At 39.3% G+C, this 21,698-nt stretch overlaps 1 protein-coding gene across 1 annotated transcript in view; it reads right to left on the bottom strand.

The window, feature by feature from the left end:
• The window catches only part of LOC143037439 (E3 ubiquitin-protein ligase RNF180-like), a 138,239-nt gene that overhangs the window by 44,471 nt on the left and 72,070 nt on the right, over positions 1–21,698 (bottom strand). Inside the window, exons 6-7 of the mRNA XM_076205660.1 lie at positions 13,082–13,641; positions 12,672–12,905 (exon numbers count right to left, since the gene is read on the bottom strand). Coding sequence (XP_076061775.1) covers positions 12,672–12,905; positions 13,082–13,641 — 794 coding nt within the window. The remainder of the gene's footprint in view (positions 1–12,671; positions 12,906–13,081; positions 13,642–21,698) is intronic.

Here is a 21,698-nt window from a genome sequence, read left to right as displayed (position 1 = left end):
AAGCTTACTCTGCTTACCTTATACTATTTCTCCTACCTTTGGACTACAGTAACAGAATACTGTTTCAAATTTAAATAGAACACCACACTTTATCTTATATCTGTAACTGTATAGCGCTATATGTATACAATAACAAAAACACAACACAATCACTTCACACAATTTGGAGATATAAATTTCACAGGTATTCGCTAGCTGATGTCTGTGCAGAAAAATGAGCTCTCTAGCTGAGATCACGAAGCAGACAACATCACCATGTTGTACTGGCTATGATACTAGAAATTGTGATATTAGTTGATACTAGTTTTTATCATCGCAAGCTGGCATCGCATGCGTGGGTGGCCCCTTCTTGAGAGGAGCAAAACCATAACATCATTGAATTCTTGCTGAGGTCAGGCTTTCTTAACCCCTTCCATACGGTGCCGCCTACGTAGGCGTCATGAGGAGCAAGTGGATTCGCGACGCTGCCATATCGGCGTCTTGATTATATTTATTGTAGTCGCCCCTGTGCTTTTACATTCTCCCAAATGTGCCCTGAATTCCATTCTCTGTGGTTTTCAAAATTCGCGGGTGAAAGAGAGAACGATCGATATAAGCGGTGACTATATTTTATGATGCAAGTATTATTACGACACGTACGGCTGGCATTGGCTGCTGCCCGCGAGATTTAAGTCCCGTAGTGAAGTGGTTAATGGATGGCATGACCTCTGCTGAGCCAGTGAATGGGGCTCTAATCTGTGAAGGCAAGGTGTCTACGAAGAGGCACACAAACACTTGCCTTAGCCATCACAAACACGTCACACCCGCTACACTACATAGCAGAACACCTACACACACCAAGAAACATTAAAACAACACCCAAAGACCTGTATCACACACAGATACTCTTTTCTCTTCCTCCACAACCACCAAATATCAGCCTCCGGAAACATATTCATAATCATATCACTCACCGCTCCATTAACACACTGAAAGACAACACATTGCTGCATGCCAGACCCCCTGATATCTACCCTTCTGAATCCTCTCTCCCATGAAAGGACAGAGTCCACCTGTTCAGACTGCGGTGCAGCCACCACCCAGCACTTCTAAGCTACCAGAAGAGGCTGGATGACTGCATTGTGAACAGCTGCCCAGGATGTAACACTTCACCCCATACCATACAACACATAATGGAAGACTGCATTATACACAATCATTCATGCAAACAACACATCATACACCCTAAAAAAGAATTTGTGGGAAAACCCAGTTTCGGTTGTGGCATTCCTTGGGGAGACGGGACTGCTCGGACAGACAGTCTAGGGAACGACAACAACAACAACAACGAAGAGGCATATTTCCTATTGGCCAATCTATAATAAACAGAAATGAACTATATGAACTATAACAAAACACCTTCCAATCATACCGACACCCAAGTCCCTCCTCCAGCGTTCCACCAGTCATAGAGAGGACACTTGGGCAGCGCTAGACTTCTGAACTCCAACGGACATTTGCCCCACAGTGACAAATTCCCACATCATCTCACACTTGTAATGTGACCTCTCCCCGTGTATGCTGTGACCTCACCCAGAGCCTTCATTCTACATTATGTCTTGTGCTCTCTGCTTCTGTTACATTGAAAATGCTAACTGCCTTTAGCGAAACATCTGTATACTCTTACTCAATAATAGTTCCTAAAGTTTACTGGAAATTTATTATTCCGTTTGTCCTGTGACTAGAAATCTACATTCAGAAGACTTCAAAGTCTACTCAAGAAGCTTTGTAGCACCGAATGTGCAATTGTTTTTAACATAACACACACATATATATATATATATATATATATATATATATATATATATATATACATGAGTGGGTGCTGAAAGGTTCCTAGCTTTAAGGGTATCATGAAAGGGTAGAGCTGTTACTTTTACAGGGGAGGTAGGACAACTATTTTGAAGATAGGCAAAAAAAGCATGATGGTATACAATATATCTTTTTCCTTTTTGTAGGTTTAATGCATGATGCCAGTGCCTACAGTGGATTTTGGTAAAATTGAAGCACAGGTGGTCATGAAGTTCCTCTTCTTGCAAGGCAGAGGGGTGGTGGAAATCCATGGCGAGATGAAGGACGTCTTGAAGGATGACTGCCCATCATACTCTACAGTGAAAATGTTGGTGTCAAGGTTTCAGACTAATCATTTCGAAGTCACAGATGAACCCTGGTCAGGATGGCCAACTTCCACAACCATAGAGGAGCCAACACTGTGCACATCATGATTCTTGAGGACTGCAAGATTTCAGCTAAAGTCATAGCTGAGACTAGGGATTTCCTGCGAAGAGTTGGCCACATCATCCACAACATTCTGGACATGAGAAAGCTTTCTGCGAAATGGGTGCCGAAATGCCTGAACACAGATCAGAAGTGCATCAGAGTGACAACATCAAAGGCGATTTTAGACCGGTTTGCAGTGGGGATGGCCAATTTTTTTGACTCGTTTAGTCACTATGGATGAAACTTGGCTTCATCACTATGATCTCCTGACAAAGCAGCAATCAATGGAATGGCAACCCAGCGATTCACCACGTCCCAAGAAGTTTCGGACCCAGAAGTCAGCTGTAAAGATACTGGCTTCAGTGTTCTAGGACAAAGATGGAGTACTCCTTATAAAATGCCTGCCAAAGGGTTGCACCATCAACACAGAATACTACATGTCTATGTTGTCTTCTTTTTGCAGGACAATGCACCAGCACACACAGCACATGAAACTCTACGGAAAATACACAACTTTGGCTTCGAATTGGTAGACCATCCGCCTTACTCCCAGACCTGGCCCCCTCCAACTATCACCTCTTTCCACAACTGAAGAAACATCTCAAGGGAACGAAATTTCACTCCAATTCAGAAGCGATTGCTGTTACAGAGGCCTGGATGGAGGCCCAACCTTCAGAGTTCTTTTTTCAGGGCTTGGAAAAAATGAAGGACCGTTGTAATAAGTGTGTGAATCTGAAAGGGGAATATGTTAAATAAAACCATAATTAACTGATCTTCTTGTATTTTCTTTTACCCAATGCCAGGAACTTTTCAGCACCCTTTGTATATAAAGAGAGAGAGGAAATAAATATTCCTTCTGAGTTATCCATTTATTTCTAGAAATGCTAAACAATTAAACCATATATTGTAATGATTGCTATGGCATTATTTTTTTTCTTATCAAATTTTACTCTGTACAGGTTGTCATCGACTTACGACCTATGCGACTTACGACTGATCGACTTTACGACCACGAGATGGTGCAATAATATCTAACATTTAATAGAGTAATAGAATTGCAATGTTATGCCTGGCAGTGCAGTACATTACTCCACACGCTAAGAGACGCGAGTACGATAGTTTTCGCAGGCTGCCGGCAGCGTCAGTATCCCAGCCAGCTAAATATTCTTTCATTTTGTTTGAAGTAAAATGTTTCCTAATTTTGGATTGCATTTTGTATTTTTGTATGTTTTGCAATTAATAAAATATAACAAACTTTTTATGCCTAGGCTAGTCTGTTGTCAATAACAATATGTTCGGTACAGTACTTAAACGAAAAGAATGTTTTGTTGAAATAAAAAAAAATCCTAATTTTGCCTTACATTTTGTATTATTATGTTTTGCAATTAATAAAATGTAACAGTATTTTTTTTATGCCTAGTCTGTTGTTGATGACAAAATGTTCGGTACATCATTTTGTATTTTTATGTTTTGCGATTATTAAAATGTAACAATAAACTTTGTTTATGCCTAGTCTGTTGTCGATAACAATATTTTCGGTACAGTACGTAAACGAAAAGAATGTGTTTCAAAATATCTTTTTCCTAATTTTGCTTTACAATGATTTTAATGTAACCAACACAAAAAGGATTTGTAGGTCAAAGATGACAGGACTTTATTCAGTATGCATACGCCTAGGCTACGTTTCCTAACGAAAATGATAAAAAGTTAATGAATATTAAACAACGTAGCTCAAAGATAATAAGATTTTATTTAGTATGCATACGTTTCCTAAAGAAAGTCTGATGGTAAAATAATACAAAGGTTAACAAATACAGTATTAAATATCATAGGTCAAAGATGATAGGATTTTATTCAATATGCTTAGGCCTAGGCTACGTTTCCCAAAGAAAATCAGATGAAATTATAAAAAGGTTAAAAATACTATACATAGTTCAAAGATGCTAAGATTATTTCAGTATGCTAAATATACAATATATATATATGTATATATATATATATATTGTATAAAGGGTAATATATACTGTATATATACATAGACCGACTTGCGTCCAGATCGACTTACGACCTGTCTGTCGGAACCGAACTCGGTCGTAAGTCGACGACTACCTGTATATTAATGTAAATGTATAATTTTTTTTATTTCTTTTCAGAAGGGTTGTCACTAAGCCAGAAGAAGTGCAAAGCTTATGGTAAGCTATCAGATGCCAAAAAAAACGCTTGAAGGGGAGCCTAGAGGTCAGTTATGGTGTTCATATATATAGCAAGGCAGAAAGTGAGCCTTCAAAACCTGAAACGCAATCTGAGAAATATCTATGAACATTAATGAATTGACAAACAATTTATAAATATGTGGTGTTCACTTATAAGTTAATTACATGAAAATTACCAAGGTAAACTACCTTTATATGAATGTTTATAATAGCCTAGAGATGTGTCTTTATTTTTTTTATTACAATAAAGGTAATTAATTAGATTAGGAGCTTAAGTGTGAAAAATATATACAGTTGATGGACATATAAATACAGCGCTCACTTATGTGTTAATATATGAAAAATACTAGCATAATTTTTTTTTCTTTTACTGATTCTAATAGCCAAAGCTTTTGCCTTCTTTTTTTTTCAGACATAATTTTTTTTTTCAATTTTAATACTGCAGGGGTCAAATTTTGACCTAAAATTTTTGCTAAAGTGGGATTTTTTTTTTTCAACCTAGAGTTCTAAAACTCCAGTATTTGGATTCCTTCTTTTTCTGATTCTAAATATATATACATTTATATACATATCTCCTGAACGGTTGTTTGGATTGACCTTAAATATTCAGAAATGTGTTTAGGGCCCTAAAACTACCTATAAACCAAATTTCAGCAAAATCAGAGAGATAAGATCACTTTGATATGAGAGTCACACAAACACTTGATGCAGCCTCCACAAATACAGTCCACTCACTACACTACACGGTAGAACACCCACATGATTGAACCACAGACTGGAATGGATGTCTAAAGCAAGCTCTGAAATGTAGTGCTTTTTCGATAAATTTTGAGGAAGCACCTAGTTTTGTTTATGTGATAGGGAGCTATGTTTATTGAGTGACCAAAATGATAAGAGTAAGTTCACTTAGTGAGCAACACACTAAATGGAAAACAATGAAGAAGACATAAATATAGTGAACCAACAAAGAGAAGACTGGATATAAGTGGAGTGGAATCCCAGTTAGGAGTAACATGGAAAGAGTTGCATCATTGAAACACCAAGAATAGACCAAAGGTTCTAGATAACACTTAAAATGAAACTGAGATCTCAAATGATAGTGGAAGAAGTACAATCTAAAACAGCAAAGTTGGGAAAAAGCGAAAATTACAAAAATGTATGGATAAAGAAAGAAATGAGTGATGAGGAAAAAGAGAAGGAAAAGACACTAACACTTGAAGCAAATGAAAAAAAATGAGAGAACAGAGATTGAAAATAATTATTTTTTTTGGAGAGTACTGGACCTGAGACTGAGAAAGTGGTATATATATGTATATATATATAAATATATATATATGAGTGGACGGGTGGTGACATAAACACAGGGAACCGTTTAGGGATTTATTCTGATGTTTCGTCCTTACCAGGACTTCTTCAGAGTACATGCACATTCAAACAATTCACCCCCTAAATACCCGCCGAATCTATTCGCGTTCCACCATGATCGACCTGACCTCTCGTCCTCCTACGCTCTGCCTCACGAAGTATCAAGTGGCTGGCTGTCTTTGTTAACAAAGACGGCCAGCCGCTTGATACTTCACGAGGCCGAGCGTAGGAGGACGAGAGGTCAGGTCGATCATGGTGAAACGTGGATAGATTCGGCGGGTATTTAGGGGGTGAATTGTTTGAATGTGCATGTACTCTGAAGAAGTCCTGGTAAGGACGAAACATCAGAAATAAATCCCTAAACGGTTCCCTGTGTTTATCTCACCACCCGTCCACTCATCTGTCTTACATATTTCAATATATATATATATATATATATATATATATATAAATATAAAAGTGAAAGGAAAAAATGAAAAATAATGTACACTAACATAGACAGCATTTCAGGATTACATGAATTAAATGACTATCTGGAAGAAGAGAAACCAGATATAATGGGGACTGTAGAGATGAAATTAAAAGGCCTACTACCACCTAATACTGTGGGTCAAGGTCTATATAATAATTGGATAAAAAATAGAAGGGAGAAACAGGGTTAAGTCATGTTTTTGACTTAAAAAAGGTTTAAAGGTGGCAAAGACAACAGAAGGAAATAATAATGTGGAATTATGATAAAAGTTGAAAACAGCGACATGAAAAGTAGAAAATTTGCAGTAATATGTGTGCCCCCCAAAACATATTCTTGGACTCAGAGTGACCACTCCAAAGTGCTGGAAGACACAAAGCGTGCATTAAACGAATTACTAAAAGAGGAAGGAAACATAGTAATCCTGGGTGACTTTAACTCAAAAGAAATATGTTGGGAAGAGATGACAGTGAGAGGTGTAGAGGATCTCTGGGAAAATATACTACTGGATATGACCACTGAATATGCAATGACTCAGTGGGTAAAGGAGAATATCAGATATAGAAAAAATGAAGAACTGTCAAGACTAGATTTAATATTTACATCAGAGCCTGAAATTGTGGATAAAATGGAATACAAGACACCAATTGGGAAGTGACCACATATTAACTGAGTTAAAACTAAAAGAGGAAATTTGTTTGGGAAGAAATGAGAAACAGAGAAAAGGTAGACTAATGTACAACAAACCAGATTTTGAGAAATTCAGAACATTCTTTCAAAAAGTGAATTGGAAAAACTTCTTTAATGATGAAACAAAGATGGAAGAGAAATGGAATATATCTAAAGAAATTTATAAAGAAGGAATAGATAAATACATACCAAAGGAAAAGCAGGAAAGGGTATACAATAAGTGCTGGTATAACAAGTGAAGAAAGACTAGTAAAAGAGGTGTGGAAAGAGTGAACATGAGGGGTTGACCTAGGATGATAGGAAGAGATGGATGGATGGGGTAAAAGGAGCTTTAGGAAAGAGAGGATTATCTGTTGAGGAAGGATGGGAGAGGGCAGAAGATATGGGTGAATGGAGAATGGTTGTATAGGGATGATGCTGTGATGCATGAGGTGGAATGGGTGGGCAATGGGGGTGAGGGAGTATGCGTGAGAAATAATTTGACGCAGCCCAAAGGGTTTTCTCCCCATCTTCTCCTTTTCTGCATGAGGGGGGTGTTGTCAATTTAATGAAGTGGCCTTGCTGTAGATGTGCTGTGTCTTGTGACATTGTTTCTGACCCAGGGCAGTGGGCAAGATGCAAGGATGACCCATCATCCAGGATGTGGCAAGATAAGAGGGAGGGAAGAGGGTGGAGGGGAGTGGACTATGATATGGATGGGAGTGGTTTTTATGCCTTTGTTTTTGGCTACCTCCCTTATAAGCGGGAAAAAGCCTTTGATATATATATATATATATGTACAACAACAAATGTAGTGAGGCAAAAGATAGAAGAGACAAAGCTTAGAAAAGATGGACAAAGGAAAAAAAAAGAGCAGGTAAGTGGCAAATATATATAAAACTGAGAAATGAATATGTGAAAATACACAGGGAAGAAAAATGAAAATATAAAAAAGACATAATAGATGAATGTAAGGATCAACCTATATTATTCTACAGGTATATGAATAGTAAATTGAAAAACAAACAATAGTGAAACTGCGTCAAGGAAATGAGGAATATATAGATGATGTAGAAATGGCGGTTATGAGCATACATTCTATGTCTGTATTCACAATAGAAAATGCACATAATTGGGGAGAAGAAAAGGTAGAATTATCCCCCCATTGAAAGAAATAAATGCAACACAAAAACAAAATAAGGGATCAAATAATAAACCTTGATGTCAGAAAATCAGTCTGGAAGGGATTGCAAATTGGATACTAAAAGAATGTATATATGAGCTAGCGGACAAGATATATAAAATAATAGATTGCTCACTCAAGGAAGGAAAGGTACCACAAGATTGGAAAAATGCAAATATTGTGCCAATATATACATACATACATATACCAAGGCTTTTTCCCCCTTACAAGGGAGGTAGCCAAAAAGGAAAAGGCATAAAATCATTTCCACCCATTCCATCCCTGAATACACTCCACACCCCTCCACCCTCCCTCTCATCTTAGCACCTCCTGGATGACGGGTCATCCCTGCACCTTGTCCACTGCCCTGGGTCAGAAGCGGTGTCGCAAGACACAGTACATCCACAGCAAGGCCGCTTCATTAAATCGGCAACCCCCCTCTGTCCCCCCCATGCATAAAAGGAGAAGACGGGGAGAAATCCCTTTGGGCTGCGTCAAATTTTGCTCACACATACTACCTCACCCCCCATCCCCCTGCCCATTCCACCTTATGTATCACAACATCATCCATATACAACCATTCTCCATTCACCCCTGTCTTCTGTCCTCTCCCGTCTTTCCTCAACAGACATTCCCCTCTTCCCCAAAGCCCCCTTCACCCCATCCATCCACCTCATCCTAGGACGTCCCTTCATGTTCACTCCCTCCACATCTGCCTTCCATACCTCTTTTACTAGTCTTTCTTCACTCATTCTTTTCATGTGTCCAAACCATCCTAATACTCTTTCATCAACCCTATCTCCCAACTCCCTTTCCACCCCTGTTCTTCTCCTCACCTCCTCATTTCTCACTCTATCCAGCCTAGTAACCCCCATCATACTTCTCAGACACCTCATCTCAAACACATTTAAACTCCTTCTCTTTTCCTATCTTATGTTCCATGTTTCTGCCCCATACAGTGCTGTTGGCACAATCACTCCTTCATATAGTCTCCTCTTAGCATCCATTCCCAAATGTCTATTCCCCATTAAATTTTTTAATCCACCAAGGCATTTACTCACTTCTCTCAATCTATATTCTACCTCCACCCCCATTCCACCCTTTCCTGCCACATTTGCACCCAAGTATCTAAAACTATCCACTTCCTCCAGTCACTCTCCCTTAATGCTCACTTCCAGACTACTGCCACTTTCACCCCTTGTACATCTCATCAACTTACTTTTACCCACATTTATCTTCAGCTTTTGTCCATCACACACTCTCCCAAACTCTGTCACCAACTTCCTCAATCCCTCCTCTGATCCTGCCACAAGCACAGTGTCATCCGCAAACAACAGCTGGCTCACCTCCCACTTTTCTCCATTTTCTTTAACCATCTCCAATCCCTGACCCACTACCCTTGCATTTACCTCTTGCACTACCCCATCCATATATAAGTTGAACAGCCAGGGCGATATAACGCATCCTTGATGAAGTCCCACCTTTACCTCGAACCACTCACTCTCTCCATTTCTAATCCTGACACAAGCTCTACTACTCTCATAAAAACTCTTGACAGCTCCTAGAAGCTTTCCTCCTATCCTGTATATCTGCAAAACCTCCCACAGTGCCTTTCTGTCTACCCTGTCGTAAGCCTTTTCCAGTTCCATAAAGGGGCAAAAAATTTCCTTCCCCTTTCCTATAGCTTTCTCACATATTTGTCTTACCACAAAAATCTGATCTACACAACCTTTACCCATCCTAAATCCACACTGTTCCTCACCAATTACTCCTTCTGTTCCTCTCCTAATCCTTAATCAAGATCCTCCCATAAGCCTTCCTAACTACACTTAACAAGCTAATCCCTCTGAAACTACTACATTCACACTTGTCCCCTTTTCCCTTGTAAAGTGGAACTTTACAGGCACTCCTCCAGTCCTCCGGCACTCTACCCTCTCTTAAACAAACATTAAATAACCTCACCAGTCAGTCCACCATCACTGTACCTCTTTTTTTTTTTAGACATTCTGCATGGCATCCATCCAGACCAGGTGCCTTACCTGCTTTCATCATCTGAACGACTGCCTTCACTTCATCCTTCCTTATTTCTCCTCCATTTTCCTCACTCATCACGGTCATTTAAAGGAGGAAATAAAGAAGACCCAACAAACTATAGACAGGTCTCCCTTACAAGCACAATAGCTAGAATATGTGAAAAAGTTATCAAATGGATTAAACATCTGGAAGAAAATAAGATACTGAATCCAAAACAATATGGCTTTAGACAAGGAAGATCTTGTGCCACCAACTTGATTTATTCTTATTCAAGACTAATAGACATAATAAAAGAAAGGGATGGATAGGTAGTGTGTGCTTTTCTAGATTTACAAACTAATAAGAAAACTTGAAACAACAGGAGGTGTACAAAGAAAGTTAATGAAATGGATGGATGATTTCTTGAATGGGAGAAAAATGAAGGTGGTAGTTAGACACAAAAACTCAACCTGGGAAGAAATGATAAGTGGAGTCCCACAGGGTTCTGTTCTAGCTCTGATAATGTTTGCCATCTATATAAATGACATGGATGAAGGTGTTGAATGTTATATGAACCTCTTTGCAGATGACACAAAACTACAAAAGAAAACAAGTAAAGAGAAAAATTGTGAATCACTTCAGAGAGATCTGGACAAAGTCTGGAAATGGAGCCAAAAGTGGGAAGTGAACTTCAACATCAAGAAATGCAGTATAATGGACTTTGGAAAAAGTAAAAATAGAATGTCAGTGCAATATAAGATTGGTACAAAAGAAGTAAAAAAAGTTAGCTTGGTAAAAGATCTAGGAGTAATTATTAGCAAAGACATGTCACCAGATAAGCATATAAACAAAATAGTCAGAGAAGCCAACAATTTACTGAGAACAATAAAGGTGGCCTTCAACTACATGGATGAGGAAATGGTAAAGAAAATATTAGTCATGCTGATAAGACCAAGAGGTATGCTGTGACACTATGGACACCTAACACAAAAAAAGAATATAAAGAAATTAGAAAGAATCCAAAGAGCAATGGCAAAGATGGCAACAACACTTTCAAAATTGACATACGAACAAAGTTTGTCCAAACTGGAACTAACAACCCTGTAACAAAGAAGAGAAAGAGGATATCTATTGGCCATTTACAGAATCATAAAAGGTATGGAAGTCCTTGATAGAGGAGATTTATTAAAGTGGGACAGAAGAAAAACAAGAGGACATGGAAAGAAACTCAAAAAGAATAGTTATAGAAAAGATCTGAAAAAGAATAGTTTTCCACACAGTGTGATAGATGTCTGGCAAAATTGAACAAAAAAAATAGTATGCGCAAAAAACAGACAACTAGATGCTGAGAGATACAAAATTGGGTCATTATGAGCATAGCTCCCTTCCCTCATAATATAACTAGGTAAATACACATGCCAAGAAACATCCACAGAACACCCAAATACCTATATCACAGACAAATACTCTCTTCTCTTCTTCCACAACCACCAGACTGCCTCCAGAAGTATATCCATAATTATATCACTCCCTACTTCATCAACAATGTAAAAGACAACACACTGCTGCATGCCTGATCCCCTGATATCCATCCCTCTGAATCCTCTCTCCTCCAAGAGGACAGAGTCAACCTGGCCTGGCTGTGGTGCAGCCACCATCCAGCCCTTCTATATTACCTTAGGAAGATAACTGTCTCACAGATAACTATCCAGGATGTAATACTTCATCCGATATTATACAATGCATTATGGAAGACTTCAGTGTACACTATTATGCATGCCAACAACACAACAACTCTACTAGAGATTTGTGGGAGAACCATGTTCCAGCCATGGTGTTCTTCAGGGAGATGGGACTGCTCAACCAGAGAGTCTAGGAAACAACAACCTTTGTTTCTTCTTCATTCAAAGAATATTTATAACTTTTAACTTCTACTGTCCCTTCTTTCTATTGCCCTACTTAAATCTCTTCTTAACCACATATGTGATTCTACTTCTTTGGTGTGACATTATTCCCAAGGATAGAAGCAGTGATTAATACCAACAAAATGATGAATGCACTTGTATAGTGGAGGTATACATGCATTTCTGTAATTCACAACTACATTTCCTTCCTTTAGACACACATTATACAATCTCACCAACCATTCCACTATAACTAATCTATGCATACATATACCAAAGGCATTTTCCCCCCTTACAAGGGAGGTAACCAAAAAACAAAGGCATAAAAACCACTCCCACCCATTCCATCCTTATCATACTCCATTCCCCTCCACCCTCTTATCTTGGCACCTCCTGGATGATGGGTCATCCCTGCATCTCGCCCATTGCCCTGGGTCAGAAGCAGTGTCACAAGACACAGCACATCCACAGCAAGGCTGCTTCATTAAATCAGCAACCCCCCTCTCTGTCCCCTCATGCACATAGAATATATGATCAAAGAAAAAAAAAAGTGCACATTAGCTAGTAAACTACAAAGTATCTATACTTATCCATACCTCTTCATCTTCTAGAGTTTGCAAAACTTCAAATCTTGATGACTGATTTTGTCCAACATTTTGCAGCCCTATTGATGACTGCTCCTGTTTAGCTTCTTGTAATTGTGACAATTCTTGGTGATCATCCTCTCGTAGCCTTTTCATTTCAGAGTCCAATTCTTCCATATCTCTTTGTTCTTTGGCCTTCCTTCTCTGTCTCTTCTGCTGCTGGTTCTGTTGTTGACTCTCTTCAGTCTGATTGAGTTTCAAATATGAAAAATGCTTTGGATGAAATAAAGTCTAAACTACCAGAAACAAAAAGTACAACAGAACAAAAAACTTTTGAAACCTTTGCATATAAAAGCCTATTACTTGATGATGTTCCCTCTACATCTAAAAGAGTACAAATGAACCACATAAAACATTCATACCTTTATGAGAAGCTCATAATCGCTTGAAGGGCTGTTACTTCTTAAGTGATTACTGACAGTGGTGGAAGTATTCTGCTGACTAGTGACTGTTATCACCTGGTTGATGGCACTCGATTCAGTGCTATGCAGGCTGTTCTTTATGATTGTATTGTCTATCTGAGTATTGGTAATAGTAATTCTATCATAATGTGCAATTGTAGCATCATTCACCTGACTATTTGAAGTAGTAATACTACCCAAGTGGCAACTGGAAACAGAATCATTATCCAGACTACTACATGCTGTAGTGTTAATGCTCAGAGAGTATCTGTCAGTAAAGACAGATTCTTTATTTATATTGTCATTCAGAGTAGTGGAATTGTTCAATGGGATAATACCATCAAATATGGTACCACTTTCTTCACAATCACTGGAGAAAATATTACTACCTAACTGACTACCAGTTGAAGTAATAACAGTATTCTGGTCTGAAGGTCTGTCATTCTCCAAGCATAATAAACCTTGATTTTCTTCTCTTAATGAATTCCAAGGCTGTTTTCTGCTTTCCAGTTCCTCTGAAGCTGTGTAAAAGACACAAAAAAAAACAAAAAACATCACAAGTCCATTCTCTTAGACAAAGTCAGGACAATTTTGTGCCCAAAACTCAAGATAATGTGTATGACATATACAGCAGAATTTAGGATGACATATATGATTATGCAATCATTGGTAAAAAAAAAAAAAAAAAAAAAATTATGTCTTTGAGCTGCAAAAGTGGTAGTAATAGTAATACATACATACACATATACCAAAGGCTTTTTCCCCCTTACAAGGGAGGTAGCCAAAGTCAAAAGACATAATCCCCCTATTCCATTCCCATTCACCACCTCTCCCTCCCTCTTTTCTTGGCTCCTGGATGATGGGTCATCCCTTCATCTCACCCAATGCCTTGGGTCATAAGCAATGCTGCAAGACACAACACATCCACAACAAGGCTGGTTCATTTAATTGGCAACATCCCTCTCTGTCTCCTCAAGCAGAAAAAAAAATTGGGAGAAATCCCTTCAGTCTGCATCAAAATATAACTCACACATAATCACTCATCGGAGTGAATGGAAGGCTAGCAGAAGAGCTCCAAACCAGCGCTTTTTTACTAGAATCAAGGAAACACCTATGTTTGTACTTACAGAGAAGTTATGGCTTTCGAGTGACTGATATGGTGTAAAAGGATCCAGTTTTGATAAAGTGTATTAACATATAAAATGGAGGAAGGAAAAGGAGAAAAAAGGAATAATGAACCAACAAAGAGAGGATTGGGCATGAGTAGAGTGGAATTACCACTTGGAGTGATACCAAATAGGATTTGTTTAAATGACACCCCAAAATCAATTCAAAGGTGGGAAAACAATGCTTTTTGCAGATTTTCAGAAAGGGGAATATTGGGAAAAGGTTTGGATACAGAAAGAGAAATTAGGTATAGCAGTGTACTAAGAAGTCGAGACATTAATAACTTGATGGAGGAACTAATAGATTTAAGAATAGATTATAGAGCGATTCACAGAGAAATGACCAATCTATGAAAAAGCTAATGAAGAAATGAACAGAGAGCTTAATGACCTAAAAAGTGAACTAAGTATGATCAGAAGTGATAATGAAAGAAAAATGAAGACAGAAACAAAAATCAAGAACTCAAAAAAGAGGTCAAAGAACAAATACAAGCAGTGACCAAAAAAAGTGGGGGAATCAATTAAGGAAACAGATCTAGGAAAAAAAGAAAAAAAAAAAAAAAGTGGAAACAGAAACAAGAAAATCAGATAAAACATTTAAAGAAATAGTACAACAGCAGGTAGAGGAAAATGCTATAGAAATGGTAATAAAATTAAAGAAAAGAAAAACTGGGTAAGAGACAAAGTGGATAAAAAGAAATGCATTGTAGTTTATGGTATTAAAGAAAAACATACATACATACATATACCAAGGCTTTTTCCCCCTTACAAGGGAGGTAGCCAAAAAGGGAAAGGCATAAAATCATTTCCACCCATTCCATCCCTGAATACATTCCACACCCCTCCACCCTCCCTCTTATCTGAGCACCTCCTGGATGACGGGTCATCCCTGCATCTTGTCCACTGCCCTGGGTCAGAAACAGTGTCGCAAGACACAGCACATCCACAGCAAGGCCGCTTCATTAAATCAGCGACCCCCCCCCCTCTCCGTCCCCCCCATTGCATAAAAGGAGAGGACGGAGAGAAATCCCTTCGGGCTGCGTCAAATTTTGCTCACACATACTACCTCACCCCCCATCCCCACACCCATTCCACCTCATGCAATCACATCATCATCCATATACAACCATTCTCCATTCACCCCTGTCTTCTGTCCTCTCCCGTCTTTCCTCAACAGACATTCCCCTCTTCCCCAAAGCCCCCTTCACCCCATCCATCCACCTCATCCTAGGACGTCCCCTCATGTTCACTCCCTCCACATCTGCCTTCCATACCTCTTTTACTAGTCTTTCTTCACTCATTCTTTCCATGTGTCCAAACCATCCTAATATTCTTTCATCAACACTATCTCCCAGCTCCTTTTCCACCCCTGTTCTCCTCCTCACCTCCTCATTTCTCACTCTATCTAGCCTAGTAACCCCCATCATACTTCTCAGACACCTCATCTCAAACACATTCAAACTCCTTCTCTCTTCTTCTCTTATGTTCCATGTTTCTGCCCCATACAGTGCTGTTGGCACAATCACTCCTTCATACAGTCTCCTCTTAGCATCCATTCCCAAATGTCTATTCCTCATTACACTCTAAAGAAAAACATAATGTATACAAATACCAAAGAGAAAAAGAAGAGAGAGAAATTGCAAAGGAAATTCTGAAAGTGGTTCAAGAAGAAGGACAAGAATTGGACAAAGATATCAAAGAGGTGCATAGTGTCGGTCAATATTCTAGAGAAAAACACTATTGGCCACTAAAAATCAAACTAAGGACTTAAATGATAGCTGAAGAGGTACTATCAAAAGTGGCAAAGCTAGCATATATTGAAAATTATAAAAATATATGGATAAAAAAGGAAATGAGCGATGAGGAAATAGAGAAAGAAATGGCACTTAGAAATGAAGCAAATTAAAAAAATGAGAGAAGAATGGAGACTGAAAAGAATTAGTTTTTTTGGAGACTACTGGATCTAAGGCTGAGAAAATGGTATATATATATATATATATATAAACATAAACCAAAAAAGAGAAAAGAAAATATTAAAAATAACATAAGCAAACAGACAGTATGATTTCTGGACTAAACAAATTAAACAACTATCTCTTAACATAGAAACCAGACATAATGGGAATTGTGGAGACAAAATTAAAAGGTCCACTACCATTGAATACTGAGACAAGATCTATACAACCATTGGGCAAAAAATAGAATGAAAAAACAGGGTGGAGGCGTCATGTTTTTTTACTTTGACTAAGAAAGGTGACAGAAGGAAAAAATAATGTGGAACTGATTATGATTAAAGTTGAAAACAGAAATATGAAAAGAAGAAAATTTATGGAAGCATATGTACCCCCAAAAACAAAGGCTTGGACTGATAGTGATCATTCCAAAATACTGGAAGACAAAGAATGCATTAATTGAGTTATTGAAAGGAGGAAATATAGTAATTATGGGTGACTTTAACTCAAAGGAAATATGTTGGGAAGAAATGACAGTATAAAAGGTGGAGAGGAATTTCGGGGGAAAATTCTACTGGATATGACCACTGAATACACAATGACTCAATGGATGAAGGAAAATACTAGCTATAGAAACAATGAAGAACTGTCGAGACTAGACTTATTCACACCAGAGCCTGAAATCATGGACAAAATGGAATACAAGACACCAACTGGGAAGAATGAACACATACTAATAGAGTTCGAACTAAAAGAACAAAATTATGCAAGAAGAAATGAGAAACATAGAAAAGGGAGACTAATGTACAACAAAATGGACTTTAATAGAAACATAGAAAAGGGAGACTAATGTACAACAAAATGGACTTTAAAAAAAAACACAAATTTTTTTCAAAATGCTAACTGGGAATTTTTTTTTAATGAAGGAACAAAGATGGAAGAGAAGTGGAACATATTAAAAGAAAAATACAAGGAGGGAAGAGATAAATATGTACCAAAGAAGAAACAAAATGGAGGAAAAATAGGGAAAGATGAAGTGAAAGCAGTTGTTAAGATGATGAGAGCAGGTAAGGCACCTGGGTTGGATGGATGCCATGCAGAATGTCTGAAGAAAAGAGGTACAGTTATGGTGGACTGGCTGGTGAGGTTATCTAATGTTTGTTTAAGAGAGGGTAGGGTGCCAGAGGACTGGAGGAGTGCTTGTATCGTTCTGCTTTACAAGGGAAAGGGGGACAAGTGTGAGTGTAGTAGTTTCAGAGGGATCAGCTTGTTGAGTGTAGTTGGGAAGGTTTATGGGAGGGTCTTGATTAAGAGGATTAAGAGAGGAACAATGTGGTTTTAGGACAGGTAGGGGTTGTGTAGATCAGATTTTTGTGGTAAGACAGATATGTGAGAAAACTATAGGAAAAGGTAGGGATGTTTTTTGGGCTTTTATGGGTTTGGAAAAGGCTTAAGACAGGGTAGACAGGAAGGCACTGTAGGAGGTACTGCAGATATATGGGATAGGAGGAAAGCTGTTAAGAGCAGTCAAGAGTTTTTACGAGAGTAGTAGAGCTTGTGTTAGGATTAGAAATGGAGAGAGTGAATGGTTTGAGGTAAAGGTGGGACTTTTGTCAGGGATGTGTTATGTTGCCCTGGCTGTTTAATCTATACATGGATGGGGTGGTGCGAGAGGTGAATGCAAGGGTGGTGGGTCAGGGGTTGGAGATGGTTAAAGAAAATGGAGAAAAGTGGGAAATAAGCTAGTTGTTGTTTGCTGAAGACACTGTGCTTGTAGCAGGATCAGAGGAAGGATTGAGGAAGTTAGTGACAGAGTTTGAGAAGGTGTGTGAATGAAAGAAGTTGAAGATAAATGTGGGCAAAAGTAAGGTGATGAGATGTACAAGGAGAAAGAGTGACAGCAGGCTGGAAGTGAGCATTAAGGGTGAGAAGCTGGAGGAAGTGGATAGTTTTAGATACTTGGGTGAGAATGTGGCAGGAAAGGGAGGAGTGGGGGTGGAGGTAGAATGTAGATTGAGAGAAATGAGTAAATGCCTTGGATTAAAAGGTGTAATGAGAAATAGACATCTGGGAATGGATGCTAAGAGGAGGTTATTTGAGGGAGTGATTGTGCTGACAGCACTATATGGGGCAGAAACATGGAACATAAGAGAGAAAGAAAAGAGGAGTTTGAACGTGTTTGAGATGAAATGTCTGAGAAGTATGATAGGGGTTACTAGGATAGATAGAGTGAGAAATGAGGAGGTGAGGAGGAGAACAGGGGTGGAAAGGGAGTTGGGAGGTAGGGTAGGGTTGGTGAATGAGTAATAGGATGGTTTGGACACATGGAAAGAATGAGTGAAGAAAGATTAGTAAAAGAAGTGTGGAAGGCAGAGGTGGAAGGAGTGAATATGGGGGGGGCATCCTATGATGAGATGGATTGATGGGGGGTAAAAGGGACATTACAAAAGAGAGGAATGTTTGTTGAGGAAGGACGGGAGAGGACAGAAGATAGGGGTAAATGGAGAAGGGTTGTGTATGGATGATGCGGTGATGCATGAGAGGGAGTGGATGGGGGATGGGGGGTGAGGGAGTATGTATGAGAAATAAATTGACGCAGCCCAAAAGGGATTTCTCTCCATCTTCTCCTTTTATGCGTGAGGGGATGGAGAGGTGGGTCGCTGAATTAATGAAGCGGCCTTGCTGTGGATGTGCTGTGTCTTGCAACACTGCTTCTGACCCAGGGCAGTGGACAGGATGCAGGGATGACCTGTCATCCAGGAGGTGCCAAGATGAGAGGGAGGGAGGAGGGTGGAGGGGAGTGGAATATGTAGGGGATGGAATGGGTGGGAGTGGTTTCTATGCCTTTTTCTTTTTGGCTACCCCCTGTGTAACTGGGAAAAAAGCCTTTGGTATATGTATGTATAACAAAAAGTGTATTGAAGCTAAAAACAGAAGAGACAAAGTTTGGAAAAGATGAAAAAACTAGGCAAGGAATAATGTGTGTAGAGGAAAGTGAAACGATCAAGATAGGAGGTGCTATTCTTGTGGAACCTTTGGTCATGGGATGGAAACTTGCCCCAAAGAAAAGGAAAACAAGGGGGACATGCAAGATTGGGGACAAAGACAGGACAGCAGAAAAGCAGAGGAGAAGGGGGTAGTGGACTAGAAAGAAGACATAAATTGCTGTATAGATGAAAGTAGGTTAGGTGAGACAGGCACAATAGGGATCAGCCAAGAGTGGTGACCGTGTGTAAAGGATGCCAGAATAGGAACAGAGGGGAATAGAAGAAAATATGCAGTCGAGGCTCTGCGAGACACAGGGGCATCCCACATCTATTATGAGGCCAGATGTGATACCAGGTCTAGAAAACAGACACATAGGTCAGTTCACCATGGGATTAGCCAGAGGAGTGACAACCTTAGCACCCATAGTTAAAGTGTTACTTGAGATAGATGGTCAGATAGCGAGCGTTGAAGTAGGATTAGCAGAGCTTCCAATAAAAGGGATAGATATCCTCCTGGGAAATGATGTAGGTGAGATAGTCCAGGTCAGACTCAAGATGGTGAATAACCCCATACCTAGACAGATGCATACACACAACAAAAAATGGAAAAGGCATACATAAAGAACTGGTACAACAAAAGATGTAGTGAAGCAAAGGAAAAAAGAGACAAAGCTTGGAAAAAATGGAAAAGAGATAAGAAACAAAGCAAATGGCAAACATACATCAAACTAAGAAACGAATATGTAAAAATACGCAGAGATGAAAAGAGAAATTATGAAAAAAAGATAATAGACAAATGTAAAGAAGAACCCAAACTATTTTACAAATATGTAAATGGAAAACTGAAAAACAAACTATCTACAGGATAATGAAAGGAATGGAAGTTTTAGACAGGAACAACCTATTAGTATGGGAAAATGGTAAAACAAGAGGACACGGAAAAAAATTGAAAAAGGATAGTTATAGAAAAAACTTGAAAAGGAACAGTTTCCCACACAGAGCGATAAATACATGGAACAAATTAGACAACAAAACAGTATGTGCTAACACTATACAAGATTTTAAGATAAAACTTGATGCAGAGAGATACAAAGACGGGTCACCACGAGCATAGCTCCCCTCCCGTATATTACAACTAGGTAAATACACACAGATGAAGCTGACATGGCCGACCCTGCGGCCTTCATCACCAGAGGCCAGGCCAAGAGGGCACAAGAAGAAGAAGAACGAGGTGACGGTAACCTGGGCCCCCTGTTCGGCGCAGACCCTGAAAACATGATTCCAAAGGAGTCACAGAACGAGAGTAATGAGGAAGAAAAACAAGCAGCAGCCGGAGAAGTAGCTGAAGGTCAGGGAGACGACATCCTAGCAGATGAGATTGTCCGTGAGATGACCATGGATAGGAAGGAACTCATCCAACTACAGCAGGAGGATCCTGAATTGGAGGCAGTATGCCGAGCAGTTGAGGAGGAAGAACAGGAGAGAGGGAAGTACAGCGAGAGGGAGTTCGTCAATCGTCATGGAGGATGGTGTGCACTTGAGCAAATACAAGGCACCAGAAAAGGTAGAAGGTGATATTGTTTCTCAAATAGTCTTGCCTCAAGTGATGAGAGAGAAAATTGTGAGGCTAGCTCATAAAACTTTGTGTGCCCACCTTGGGATCAGCAAAACAAAGCAAATGATATCAGCACACTTTTTCTGGCCTCGATTGTCAGAGGATGTCAAAAGGGTGGTTAGGTAGTGTGTTGCATGTCAAGTGACTGGGAAGCCAAACTACACACCTAAGAAAGTACCCATGTGCCAAGTTCCTGTAATCAAGGAGCCCTTTTCCAAGGTTGTTGTTGATTGTGTGGGCCCTCTCCCAAAGACAAAATCCGGGAAATCATTTCTCCTCACCATAATGTGTCAGGCTACTTGGTATGCTGAAGCAATACCTCTCTCAAACATTAAGGCCAGGACAATAACCAAGGCCTTAATGTCTTATTTTAGTAAGATGGGTATGCCTCGGGAGGTGCAAAGTGATAGAGGCACTAACTTTTTAAGTGGGATATTCAAAGGAGCCCTGGAAGGCTTCAACATGAAACATGTTGGGCCACTTCTATTCATAGTATATATAAATGATATAGACCATGGACTAAAATCTACTGTTTACAAATTTGCTGATGATACAAAACTGTGCGGAATAGCAAATGACCACTTAACCACTTCCATACAGTGACGCCTATGTAGGCGGCATGAGGAGCAAGTGGGTACTCGATGATGCCGACGTCGGCATCTTGATTATATTTATTGTAGTCGTACCACTGATCTAAAAGTAACTGGATCACAGATCGGTGTCCTGATTATGAGGTCAGTGGATCCGGGCGGCAGCCATGTTGGTAGTATCAAAACAAACCCACGCCATGTGATTCACTGATAGCAGTGATAGCGTCCCTTACAGTTCTCGGTAGCTTTCGCTCCTATATACTGGTGT

Source organism: Oratosquilla oratoria, chromosome 22, assembly GCF_046742065.1.
Source record: "Oratosquilla oratoria isolate Oo_2021 chromosome 22, ASM4674206v1, whole genome shotgun sequence".
Classification (NCBI taxonomy): Eukaryota; Metazoa; Arthropoda; class Malacostraca; order Stomatopoda; family Squillidae; genus Oratosquilla; species Oratosquilla oratoria.
The sequence above is the reverse complement of the archived record's forward strand: the minus strand, read 5'-3'. Positions and strand labels throughout refer to the sequence as shown.